The sequence below is a fragment of the Drosophila gunungcola genome, assembly GCF_025200985.1.
Source record: "Drosophila gunungcola strain Sukarami chromosome 3L unlocalized genomic scaffold, Dgunungcola_SK_2 000003F, whole genome shotgun sequence".
Classification (NCBI taxonomy): domain Eukaryota; kingdom Metazoa; phylum Arthropoda; class Insecta; order Diptera; family Drosophilidae; genus Drosophila; species Drosophila gunungcola.
The window spans coordinates 5,791,918-5,805,485 of NW_026453179.1; the positions used below are offsets into that span (position 1 = coordinate 5,791,918).

The 13,568-nt window shown below is 37.4% G+C and overlaps 1 protein-coding gene across 9 annotated transcripts in view; it reads left to right on the plus strand.

The window, feature by feature from the left end:
* Positions 1-13,568, plus strand: part of LOC128258058 (uncharacterized) — a 59,428-nt gene that overhangs the window by 8,013 nt on the left and 37,847 nt on the right. For 3 of the 9 annotated variants that reach the window (XM_052989435.1, XM_052989442.1, XM_052989443.1), the window contains exons 1-2: positions 4,521-4,743; positions 8,375-8,609. The exons of 3 other annotated variants lie outside the window; for them this stretch is intronic. In XM_052989435.1, the coding sequence (XP_052845395.1) occupies positions 8,606-8,609 (4 nt within the window). In that variant the 5' untranslated portion in view covers positions 4,521-4,743; positions 8,375-8,605. Of the gene's footprint in view, positions 1-4,520; positions 4,744-8,374; positions 8,610-13,568 lie in introns of those variants that run through there. 3 more of the 9 variants (XM_052989437.1, XM_052989436.1, XM_052989441.1) reach the window with 3 other exon arrangements.

Consider the following 13,568-nt stretch of genomic DNA (forward strand, 5'->3'; position numbering starts at 1 on the left):
ACTTGAAAAGCTTTTGTTAGGCCCCATGCGTGTGAGTGGGTGGTGGTTGGGTGGCTGGGTGGTTGTGTGGGTGAGGGTCGTGCATATTTCAAAACTAACAATTGTTATTGGTTTTGGTACTTTTGCAACTACCGCTTTTGTTGGTTCGCTGCTAGAGGATATAAAGTTTTTTTACTACGATGGTCCACTGAAATTGATTACCGATAACGCCGAAAAGGATAATGGACTTTTGTTGCAGCAGCTACTGGGGAAAAAAAAAGTGATGGAACAAAATTGGAAGAGGCAAAAACTGAATCCCCAACTAAATGTGTGAAAAGCAAAAAGGGAAAATTCGGGGAAAAGTACCAGAAAAGGGCAAACGGATTGGGGAATCTGTATCCAGTTTGCTGGTCCTGCGACCCAGACAGCCGGGAAATCCAGCTAACGATGGGCATATGGCGGCAACTGGAAAGAAAAGGCGATTATGGTCAGAAACGAAGGACAAGAGTGCGGAAAACGGAAGCCACACCACACGCTTGTTAATCTCCATAGATATTGGACTGGAAGATAAAACGCTGGCGAAAGTTTTCCCACATTTCTCCACCGCTTTCCTGACCAAACACAATTCACTCGAGGAACATTTGCGGAACAAAGCGAATAATTTGCTCGGGTTATTTGTGCATAAATTAAACGTAGGTAAGGTTCTGGCTACAGCATTCCACACATAGCTCATAATTATCCCGGGGGACGGGAGTTGAGTCCACACATTTGGTCAGTGACCAGAGTGAACAAGATTTTCCTTTGCATTATCTCCAAAGCAAACAGGGGAACAAAAAACCGCTGAGAACAAAGAACAGCTGAGGAAACGAATGGAGGCAACGCTAAAGCGGACTTTTGGCAATTTATAACATTTTGCTCATTTGTTCATTGCTCATTTTGCCACACACTTTAAAACTGTGTGTGTGTGTGTGTGTGTGTGTGTGTGTGGCAACTTCCGGTGCCATGAAAACGGCGCCAGCTAGCGAAAAAAGTGTAATAAAACATGTTTAAAAAACGAGCAAACACAAGTGAAGTGGCGTTAAGCAGGAGGACAAAACCCAACGCCATGAGACGCGCAGCCAAATGCTGAATGTATAGAGAATACACTCAAAAAAAACTAGACACAACTTTTTTTGAAAGCCTTATGAAAAAAATAACTACAAGAAATTTAAAGAAATAAAAATATAAAAAATAAGGGAATGAAAATTCGGTTCAAAAATGTTCGTTTTGGAACATGTGCTGTAGCTATTTATGAATAGATATTTTCTATTTTCTATTCTGCATTAATATTCTTAATGTTTTCTAGTTAAAAAAAAAATAGAATAAAACTGTCTTTAAAAAAATATTAAAATAAATAAAAAAGGTATAAAACAATACTTAAATATAAAGACGAAAAAACTAAAGGAAACAACAAAAACAATCAAAACATTGTCAATAAATACATTATAGTAAAATTCATCAAATGAAGAACTCTGTGACAAATCAAAACTTGTATTAATAATGATTAAATTTTAATATGTGAATTATCTAATTTTATATTAATGGTACATTTTTAAATTAGACGAAAACAATTTTTTAAGTACATTAAAATATGGTTTAACTGTGTGGACGGGGAGATGCGGGACAACAAAAACAAAGCGTGTTTAACGAGCCATTTGCTGCTTTGGCGCTGAACTTGCTAATTGAATTAGAGCCGCTCGCTCGCTCGCTCAGTGGCTCCTTCTACCCTGGTTCACTGGGTATAGATGAGGATACGGCTGGGTATGAGTATGAGTATGAGGATGTGCATGTGAATGCGCTGGAGGCAGGATGTGAGCTCTAGCAACAACAAAGAGCGGCGAGAGTGAGAGACGGGCGGCAAATCGGGAGCAAAGCGTATTTGGTTGCTAAACGCTTTGGCATGCCGCATGCCTGAGGGGCTCACCAACACCCACCCAACCACCCGCCCAACCTTCCACCACGCCCGCAGAATTCAATTAAGTGTAAGTGCGCCAAGCAGACACACACACACACACACACTCACTCAATCCCCGCCAAAAGCAAGTTGGCCATGGCTAAAAGTCTTGCAACAGTTTCGCCCTAATGAGCAGCAAACGTTCAACACCCGCCAAAAAAAAACTTGCTAACTACCGGATAGATAGTTGAATGCTCGAAAATCCGCCCCGTGGCCGCTATCGGTTATGATTCGTTGATGATAAAAGTTCGAGCGCTGTCAGTATCTCCATTCGATTGGCCCTCAATCGAGGACGATATGGCCGCCAGCTGAGTGGCAGGCAGGCAGGCCAGATGGGATGTGAAAACTCTGGGAGGAGGAGAAGTTACAAGCCACAAAAGACTTGTTTGCAGTCCAAATTTGCCATACCCTTGAAAATCCTAAAATTGATTTCGGCCTAACGGTGGTGGAAAACGGTTGGCCAACCTTGTTATTGCCTATATTCCCTCTCCATACAGCCAAATTGTTCTTAAACCGGAATGGAAACAATTTTATACTTCGACGCAAATTATTTAACTTAATTCGTCTCTGGCTAATCTCGCGTCTATAACATTTTGGAGATTCAAAACCGCCATATTCCTTTGCATTTTATTTCTAGTGTCTACTTCATCGCACAAAATATGAATAAAATATTTGTGTTTACTTTTAATAAAAAGTAGGAACATAAAAAAGCCCTTCGATATTTACATAATAAATAGTTAGTTATACTATTGTTAAGATTTACTTTGAGTTAATAAATAAAATATAAAATAGATTATTAAATAGACTAGACTTCGTAAAACTATAATTTTTAAAAGCTAATTTCATTTATAGTAAGTAGACCTTTTAAAAAATAATCAAATTTACCCGAAAGCTTTGAAAAGTTTTTATAAAACAATTAAATTCAATTAATAGTTATAAATCTCTGGTTTCACAGTTCTTATATCCGTCTTCTAAGGTTATTCAATCGTCTTCACAGAAGACTTTTAAGGACCCCAGCTGATATCCTCGGCCAAATGACACACATCACATCGAGAGCAGCAACAATCTTCCCACGCAAGGACAAACAAGGACAGGCCGCCCACTGATTTCGCATAATAACTTTGTCTCATCGCCCATCGTTCATTGATAAAAATCGCCGACGAGCCCCCGGCTCAATATCCTTCGCATCCTTCCATAGCTTTCGACTTTGTCTCAGCCATTTCCTCGACTTTCGCCCCAAGTGACTTAGGCCACAACGCCCACACAACATGCCACGCCTCTAATAGGGAAAGTGCCTAACTTGTTGTTATTTATGGCCCACATCCAACTTCATGGCTGAAGGGAAGGAGTGCGTGTGTAATCGATTGCGACAGAATAATGTTAGCAATGAAATGAAATTATACGCACAGGAAAAACTTTTAATTAGTTATTGCAACTGATTAGTTGATGTAGTACAGTAACTACAGCTCCGTAGTTAGTTACTGTCCAAACGTGCTATAAATAAATAAAGTTCGACCTGTTTCGATTTCGTTGGGATATTTATCAAACGCATTTTCGCCCGAAGGCCAAACGCCAAAAGCTGAAAGTGGAAAATTGAAAATTGTTCGCAGGCCAAGGACGGGGCTATTTCATTATTAAATTCCGAAAGTCCTTCAGCGGATGCGGGCGAAAGTGCGGAGGGGGTGGTTGACATTTGGCTTTGGCTCGTTGACTTTTTGTGTTTGGCCAAAGAACAAAATAAATGAAAGGCGAAGGCGAAGGCAACAACGAAAAATGACTGGAAACCAATCAGCGTGAAAATTGCTAACCCAAAAACACACATAGTGACAAAAGAAAACGTGTTCGAGTTATTCTTTGGGGCATTTGTGGCCTTTAAATTGAGTTGGACAAAGTAATTTGCCCGACACGTGGAAGACTAATAAGTTGAGGTTCTGAAGAATCTTCTGGTGTAGATACTCAGAAATATTCGATATCCGAAGTTCTAACCAAGCTGCCAATACGTTATATAACTAATTTCGAAAAGAAAACTTTTGCTAATATTTTCTTTATGTATTATTTTTAATGATTGTATAAGCTAAACTTATTTTCAATTGAGTTCACACCAAATAACTTGACCTGAACTAATGTGATGCTAATAATGGATGCTTCGGATAAAATTCCTGTTAGCACTAAAAATAGATAGCCCCAATCAATCTCGCGATTGATGGCTTCTCACCTCGCTTGGGCCCACGTGGGATATGCGTAACTTTATTTATAGGTGCCAGCACGAAAATAGGAAAATACCCCAGCAAGCAAGCAGCCAAACAATGTAAACAAAGCTGCCAAGAGAGTGAAAAACGGGACGCAACAGTGTGATGCGAACTGTGACGTCAAAGGGGGGAGGAGGAGGGTGGAAGGCGGGAAAAGGAAAATTGAAATTGGAACAGCGCATGCGCCGCCAACTGCTTAACTGTTACCAGTATTTAACAGCCAGTTTTTAGCAGCTGAATGCTGCTTCTGCTGCTGCTACTACTTTGGCCATGGCAACGCTTTTGGCAGAAGCTCAGTTCAGTTTTGGCAGCGAGCGCAGTTCGACGTTGACAATTGCGGGCTGCCTTTTCAGCGGACCATGATGCCACGCAACGAAGCCACGCGACCGAGCAAAACCAGAGAAAGTGTTCAGTAAAAGTTTATAAAAAAAATAGGAAAAATATTTCCCGCGAAAAATTAGTCAATAAATCGCACGGCGAAAAAAAAGGTGATAAATCTGCCAGTAATCAGTGGAAAATCCAGTGAGTGGTGTTTCTATATGGTGACCAGCATTTGTTGCGATGCTTGAAAATCAATGAAAGTGAAAGTGAAAACAGCACGCACACACACACAGACGCACATACACAGCTGCTGTTCGCACGCAAACACAAATACATATAACGAGCTGACCGAAGAGAGAGTGAGAACGAGAGAGAGAGAGGGTGAGGGAGAGTTTTATTTTTGACGTCATTAATTTGCAAGTGTGTGCGCTCGCTGAGGTGTCAAATTTAGCAAATTAGCCTGACAAATTGCCTGCAATTAAAGCCAGAGTTTGGGCCAACTGAATGGCACACTCAAACACACGCACACACACACACTATCTAGCACACACAAAGGCGAAGTAGGCAAACACAAAAGTGTTGCATAACCTGCAGGCGCCCCTTGGAAAGCCTCGCACCAACACATCGGTGCAGTAATGTCCTTGAACGTTTGCATAAGCTGCGCTATCTGCTTGTGGTTATGTCGTTGCCAGTCGACAGTCGTCAGTCAGGATATGTGCACCGCACGTTATCCTTTGGCATTGGCACATTTTACGCGACCCGTGTGTAACTGTATGCGACTGTATGTGACAGTATATGAGTGTGTGTGAGAGTGTGTCAGTGTTTATCTTCTGCCCGCAAGCATAAACAAAAATTCATGGCACGCTAGCTTTGTGCAAAAAATGATACCCCTATGGTGAGCGAAAGCGAGCAAACACACATTTCTAGGTCGGGTCGCATTTTTAGGGTTAAAGGTTGCCAGGGCAGGTTGGATGCCATTTATTTGAAGACCGTACACGGGGGAAAAGCCATTGAAGTACCCATACTATTTTAAAAAATGTACGAAATGTTCTCAAAACAATCGTAAATTCATTTTGTTCCAAAATAAAAATTTAATTTTTTATTTAGAAGTTGAAAGCCCATAAAACTAAATTATAAAGTTAGCACTATTAATCCCAATAGCTTAAAAATGATGTTTACTTAATACAAATACATTTACTTCATCTTTATCAAAATAAAGAATTTCTTTAAAAATATTTAGCTATTTGTTATTATTATTATTTGACTTTAAACTATTAAAAGTGAATAACTGAACCAAATAAATTATAGTTAGGCATTAAAACCATAAATATTAAAGAAAATAACATATATTTAAAATGAGAGATTTTAGACTTTTTATTATAGTCACACCTAATTTTAGACACATTTTTAGACAGTGATACTTTGTATATATTATTTTTTTCTAAGAAAATAACACAAAATTTAAATAAATAACATTGCTCGTTAGTTTTTCCTGTGTACCGGTATGTGTAATAAAGTAAGCTTGTGTAGTTTTTGCGTAATTGGGTTGGAGCGAGTTGGACGAGTCCTTGAACTAGTGCGCCACATAAGAGAGCATTGCACGGACCTGCGTCACAAGTTCTTAAAGCTGCTGGGCTCTTTAAGCTAAGTTTTTCTGTTGTTTTCCCAAATCCCGGACTTATCTGAATTGGCACATTAGGCAGCTGAGGCAGCCCAATCGTTATCGTTGGCTTGGCGTTATTTACGAGCTCGTTTGGGGACTCCAAAGCTCGAACCCTTTGGCAGGCACAGGCCATTAACCAAATTGCCCCAAAACGTTCAAATGTTTTAAATTATTTAAATGCCACAGCCCGTAGATGAGAACAAATGGTCAGGGAGGCTGGGGCTGCCCGAAAAGAGCAAGGCCAGTTGAAAACATCTCGGAGGCCACAAAAGATGGCAAACAAAGCGAAAGACCTTGGCAAATACCAAAAAAAATAAATAACCAGTGCACAGGCTATGGCTATGCCAATGCCACGCCCCCTCCAGCGACTCATAAATCTTGCTTAGCAACGCTCAAGTGCCCCTAAATTTTTGGAAGGGAGAAGGACGTTTGAAAATCGGCTGGGGGTCAGGGGCACAGTATAATATTTGCGGTTGAAAAAGGTTGCCATTTCGAAAAGGATTTGCGCCTAGGCTTATATGCGGAATTTTAATTATTTTAAATTGATAAAAAAGCACAAATTGGGCTTTAGTTCTGTGGAATGTGGCCAAAATGAATGGAAATTCCGCAACCCGACCATAATATAATTATTCCGGCTGCCATATTCATTTAACAAATCGATAGTTATTGAAGCTGACATTTTTATTTTAATTACAATGACATTTAAACTTTTAATACTGGAAAGTCTAAGAAAGAGGGTATATTAGACAGAATAAAAGTTTAAAAAATTGTAAAAATAAATAATAATTATTTTTTTTTTTTAATAAAAATCGATAAATTCATTTTTCATAATTTTTAAATTGTTAATTTAAGTAAGATCTTAAAAGTGAAAGCTTTCGAATGCACAAATTTGTAGGCATTAATATTTCTTAAATATTAATATTTCTTAAATAAAAGCTAACAAATTAAAAAAAAAAACATTAAAATGTTTTTTCTGGTCAAAGTTTATTATACAAATTGTTATAGTAATGCTGTAAAATTAATTGTAACGAAAAAACTTAAACAAATTTTCCCCTCTCATTTTGGGAGAGAGAAAAGGATAATTAAAAGTCTAGAACCTCGTATCATGCTGACTTGTAATTAAATTGGCATTTTCATAATCACTATCAAGAGAAGTTAATAACTAGTGGAAAAATGAAATTGGAGCAGCGGTTTGTAAATAAACTGTCGTCATAAAATTTTAATCAACCGTTTTGTTTTAATCTCTTTGCTGGCAGCGAAACAAGAATTACAGGAGCGAGCGTTCATATTAATTGTGCGATGCAAAAATTCCATAAGAAACCAGAAAAACAATTTATTTATTGCATACAAATTCCGTTCACAAAGTCGAAAGAGGACGGAAAAAACCCTTACCTCAAAGGCAGATTAAAACATTATAAGAATTATTATGCGGATTACTTATACTCGTGTACAAGGAAATATGAACTTTGTTTAATTCTAGCTATTTTCATTAAAAAAGAACGCTTATATGTTTATGCTTTTGTGGAGCTTAAATCTTACACTTTTCCGATTTATCCCAATTGATAATATTTATTTTCTTGCTTTTCTTTTTTTTTTCAATTTCAATGCTTAAATAAGTCGATGTAACAGTTAAGCAACACGAATTATCATTGAAATTGAATTCAATTTTAGTCGATTCATCCGAGTTCAGTCAAAGTTTATCCATTCGACACAACTTCTGCCAATCAATAATGAATTATTGAAATGGCAGTCAGAGGGAAATGCCGAATTGCCCCATTAGCAAGCATGGAAAATTCGAAAATAATTTACATAAATTATAACAACAAAAGGCAAAATGCTGTTCAAATAAAAATGGTCTCCGGCAAATATTTTTGGTAGAATTTAAATAAATGGCCATAAATAAATTAAAATTAAAACCCAAATTGCATTTCAGCTGTGTGCTTTTGTCTTTTGGAGGCCTTGCTCCATCCGATAAATAAACAAATTAAATATGCACATTTAAATGGCAATCAAAAGCAGCGACAAATTTCTAGGACTAACGTGGGAAAACCTAAAAAAAACAACTACATCTAAAACAGCAGCAGCTGGCATTTGTCTCACTGTGTGCGTGTCCTGTCTGTTATAACAAATTCCCATTTTATCCCTTTGTCTGGTTTGTGTGTAATTCAGCATTTGAAATGCGAAACGAAACGCAAACTTCAAATTAAACTGTGAATTATATTACTATTAAGTTCAACCATTCCATTTTGGTGCTAGCCAACAAATATTACTATTAAGTTCAACCATTCCATTTTGGTGCTAGCCAACAATGCGCAACTAGGCGTATACGTGATAAAATTCAACCAAAGCCAATACATTAAGGCAACCAATTCAACAGCCAGCTTTGTTGCGTCTGATAGAATGAGTAAGTAAATGATCCCATTATAACTTATATAAGGAAGTTTAGTTATTACATGTATAACAAAATATTATTCTTATAAAAAAACTTTAACACTTTTCATGCCTTCAGTTACTTTCATTTGGATGTCTATATTTTAGTTTTGTTACTTAAGATTCTTCGATAATTCAGTTCGATCTGTTTTCACTTAAGAGTACACTGTCTATGTAAATGCATAATAAATGAGAAGTCGAAAGAGCTTAATCGAAAGTCTTTGTTTGCCTAAGGCTTCGTCCATGTAAATTTAATCAAACAACTTATTTTCAATAGAATCTGAGAGAGGAGTTTTAGAATTTAAGAAGATGCTGATTACTGAGTCATTGTTACTGAGTAGTTAACAGTTATCAATTTCCTGTTTTATCAGCAGTTTGAGCAGCTCAAGCTGGCCGTTTAATTATGGTCTAATGTGCTTGTTATACAATTCACATTGCGTACATCTTAAGCGTTCTGAGCCTCGGCCACACAGACTCAATTAGGAGGCAACAGTTTTTGCTAAATTTACCAAAATACATTGTAATTCAATTTTCTTAAACGTTACACAATGCCCAACAGGAGGAGCATCAAAGGAAACAAAGTAAGACAGTGCAGAGCCTGGCCGAAACAGAAATAGACACAGAGGCGCAGATGAAGTCAGAGCAACTAAGCGCATTAAACTTGAATGCTTGACAGGCGAGGGGAAAACGAAAAGCGGAGGGAAAAGCGGAGGGAAAGCGGAAGCGGGAGCGTCGGAAAGGAAACAAAACAGAAGCTGAGAAAGTGGCAAGTGCGGGCAAAATTAGAGTCCTGCCCGGATTTACTTGTCGGAGTTGTGCCAGCTTTTGTCTGTCAGTCAAACATCCAGCTCCTCCACGATTCGACTGCCTGTCTCCCGTTCGGTAGCCAATGTTTATTGCATATCAATTAAAACCCTGCCCAGGGGTAGCAGCCAGCTCTGCCATTTTCAAGTTAGACACTTATTGCCACACGTTAAAAAATAAATTTTTATATGTACAAATTTTGGAAAAATCCAATAAGAAAATATATTTAATATTCCTATTAAAACTTATAATATGGTCAACATTGAATTAATAATAATAATAACATGATTTAGAAACACAAAAAAAAAATAATGCTTTAACTGCTTAAAAACTTAGACTTTAAAACTTTTTTTTATATTTTATTTTATTTTATAAGCCTTTTTATTTCATAGCGAACAAAATATGATAAGAAATACATTTTTTTAGAAGATCACAAAATTTTATAACTTTTTGCTTAATTATTTTAAATACAAACATTAATTTTTTTAAATTAACAAAAAATATGAATTTAATTGTCCAATAAACTTCAAACTTAAACTGCCTTAAGAACGAAAAAAATGTTTTTTATTAAAAACCATCCAAAAATACTCAACATTATTGCTGTGCATTGGTAGGGGATCTAGGCGGTCTAGGCAGGGGCCGCCGAACGTGCCGAACATTTTCGCAAAACTTTTCCAGGATTCAAGGATGCGTATGGCAGTGTGTGTGTGTGTGTGTGTGTGTGTAAGTTTGAGTTTCAGTTGTGTGCTGGGGAATACTTGCGCCTGCTGCCTGTCAAAATCAACTTGAGCGTGCCATAATTTCCACGCCGAATGAGTTCAAGTAGAGCTGCCGCATCCTCCGGGTGGCTTTCCCAGCTGCTCCCCTCGGCCACGCCATTGCTGCTTGAGTTATCCTGGGGCTGCTGCTTCGCACGTGTGCGCAATTAAAAATGCAGCTTGCGGTTGTCGGGCAAACACCCCAACCATTCGGGCCAACCCAAGCCAACCTCCCGCTTTAGCCAGCTGCCAACTGCCAACTGACTGCTCCAGTGACACACAAAGCATAAAGAGACTTGAATATGTGGCGCACTCATTTGGCCGGCTTTTCAGTTCAATTTGTTGTTTGTCGTCTGCTGGCTGTAATTAAATTAATGCTTGCATCGGAACCACCGCGGCGTATACGTAATTTCAATTTCACTTTTCCCAGCGCAGCCCAAAAAAAAAAAAAAACAAAAACGGGCGAAAGCCAAAAGCCAAAGAAAACGAAACAAAGCAACACCAAAAGAGGAAAACTGCAGAGAGAAGCATTCACCAACCAAATCCCTGACCTGATTTAGTGACTTCCCCCGTTCCTCCAGCTGCAGTTACTGGCATTTTCCTTCGTTTTTGCAGCATTGGCTTTTGCTTTCCGTTTAGCTACCTTCGGTGCCACTCCGCCCCCGGTCCACGAAGCCATCTGCATCTGTTGTTTACTTTTTATGCCAACTTTCCATTTTTATATCGTACCTAAAAAAATGTCGCCCGTCTGTCTGCAAGCTGAAAAGCCAACATCCAGCCTGTGAAAATGCCCTCCACTCTCTCACGGCTTTCCCTTCCGTTCCACTTGCAAATGGCATTAGAACATTTCATTGCTCGGCAGCACAAGGGAAACGTGCTCAAGTCCAGGTCCCGACTTCGCAAGAGGATTCGTGGCAGGAGCAGCAGCCCGATTTTACTGAACCTCCGGCCTGGCCTGCAAAATGCCAAGCAAAATCTATTTTGAACATTTTGCAGCATCGTGAAAGTCGCTGCGGCGTCATGTGCCAACGATTAGGGTCAGCGGGAGAGCGTTCCCCGAAGTGAAAGGGCATTAGCTTGGGTTTTAATTCAGCTTAAAAATAATAAAATGCTGAGAAATGTTTATTTTTGTATAATTAACGCAGGATTCTTTTGCCCTTTTAAGAAAAGACGGAATACATGCAAGCAATTAGCTCAATCGTGAAAGGTATCTCTTCTCCTGGCCTTAGTCTACACTAAGCCGGTCCTTAAACCTTAACCTTTGGCTAAATTTAAAGTGAAAAATTTTTTTTTAGTTTTAAAACAAGTACCTAATCAGTCATAATTGTTTTTAGTTTTTCTGGTTTTAATTTACGAATAACCTTGGCTTTTAGAATCGTCTTGCTTTCCTAATTCTACACCCCAAAATTAAAATGATCATAGAAACTTAACTATTGCTACATAAATTTTAAGCTATTGGGTATAAAATATTTTTAAACGGGTTTATTCCACGAAAGGATCAAAATAAAGCTTATGTGGATTTAAAATAAGGCCTTAAATTACAAATTTGTTCACTTCTGTATAAAAATTAAACTAAAAAGGATAGGGGTTAAATTATTTATTATTGGGTTAATACAAATTAAATTTAAATTATTTTTCAAGCTTAAGATTTTATTTTTTATTTCATTCCCATCAATTTTCTTTTTTTTTTAACAAAAAATTATCTTTATTTAAAAATAATCACAAACCCCTACTATAAAAATACTACATGTTCAAATACTTAAATTAATAATTAGTATTTAAGCTATCTGAATTTGTATCAAGCCAATTCTTTTATATTCCAAAATAAGATAGCATAAATTCACTGTCGAAAATGCACAGCCATTGGCCCATTTATTGTTTTTCCCCAAACTTTGTGTTTTGTGTGTTTTCCGCTCAGTCGAGTGCAAGATCAGCTAACTTCAATGGCCAGAGTCAGGGGCTCCTGCAGCTGGGACAGCAGAAAAGCAAGGAGCCCGCCGGAGCAGGGCTATAAACATAAACCTGCATTATGGCCAAGCAAATAAAACTGCAGCCAAATGACACGTACAACTGCCACAGATTCGAGGGATATGGGCAAAATGCGGAGGGCGATTTACTGCGACTTTGCTTTCGGTTTTTATTTTGCTTTATTTTCGCCCGGCTTTTTCAGGCCATCGATTTTGCTAGTCAACATTTTCTCTTGTTTTTCCGCCGGAGAAGAAATGGGGAAAAGTGTGTCAATGAAATTGCTGTGGTGCCGCTGCTGTCTCTGCATTGTCAACAGTTTTCTTTAAAGCCTCGACAGCTGATGATAATTTGTGGCTGCCAAATGGGAAAAATAAATGAACATCAGGCTAAAATGAAAATTGGGTCCAGTTGGTATCATACACATATGTAAAACACCATTCGTGTCCGAAATATGTATCCTGTATATAATTGAATGGTTTGATCAAGCAAAATGCCTTTGTCTTAGCAAAAATATTTGGTCAATTTCTCGAACTGATTGCATTGATTTGGCCATTTGCCACGTTGCGTATACGCAACCAGCCGTAAGGACGCACATTATGTATGCCGAACGCACACACATATGCAAATATTATAACGCACAGGACGGGCCAATAAAATGCAATTGCAAATTTATACAAATGTCTTCGAATTATTATTGTGGCATAAACGAGTTGTGGATACGTCTCTTGTCGTTCGTCTCATTGTTGTTCTCTGCGTGTGTGTTGAGCGTAGCAATTTCAATTTAATTGTTCTATCAAACTCTGCGTGTTTCTCGTTTTTGGTGCACTGTGAAAAAGATTACTTTGTCAATATGTTTTATCTAAGTAATAGTTATTTGTATCTCTTCAAAAATATTAAAACAATTGACTAAAAAGTTAATAGGTTATATTTGTTTATATAATTTCAATGCTATAAATGTAAGCAACGTGAATAAATTGAAACCGTGTTTCAAAAGATTTTGACTCCAAAAATTTAAAACAGTTAGTATTCTCTATCTGTTGAACTCAGAAATTCTCTTTTCGAAAAGAGAACATTTTTAATATACAATACAATAAAGTTTAAATTGTTAATACCCAATTCGAAACTATCTTAAAATCAAGTAGAGTGCTTATTAAAAAAAAGGAAAAAAATTGGTTATATTATTTATATTTATATCAATTTATCATAAACCATACAGTCTTAACATTTATGTTTAAAAAACCCAATGAAACTTTCATCAATTAAGTTCTTAAGTAGTTTTAAAACAAATAAAATCTCAGTTTGTTTAAACTAAATTCAATTAGCTATGGAGCGCTAAAAAAAATAGGCATGACAAAAAAATTAAAATATATTTTCTTGTGCATCCTTGTGTTGTTATATTTTAT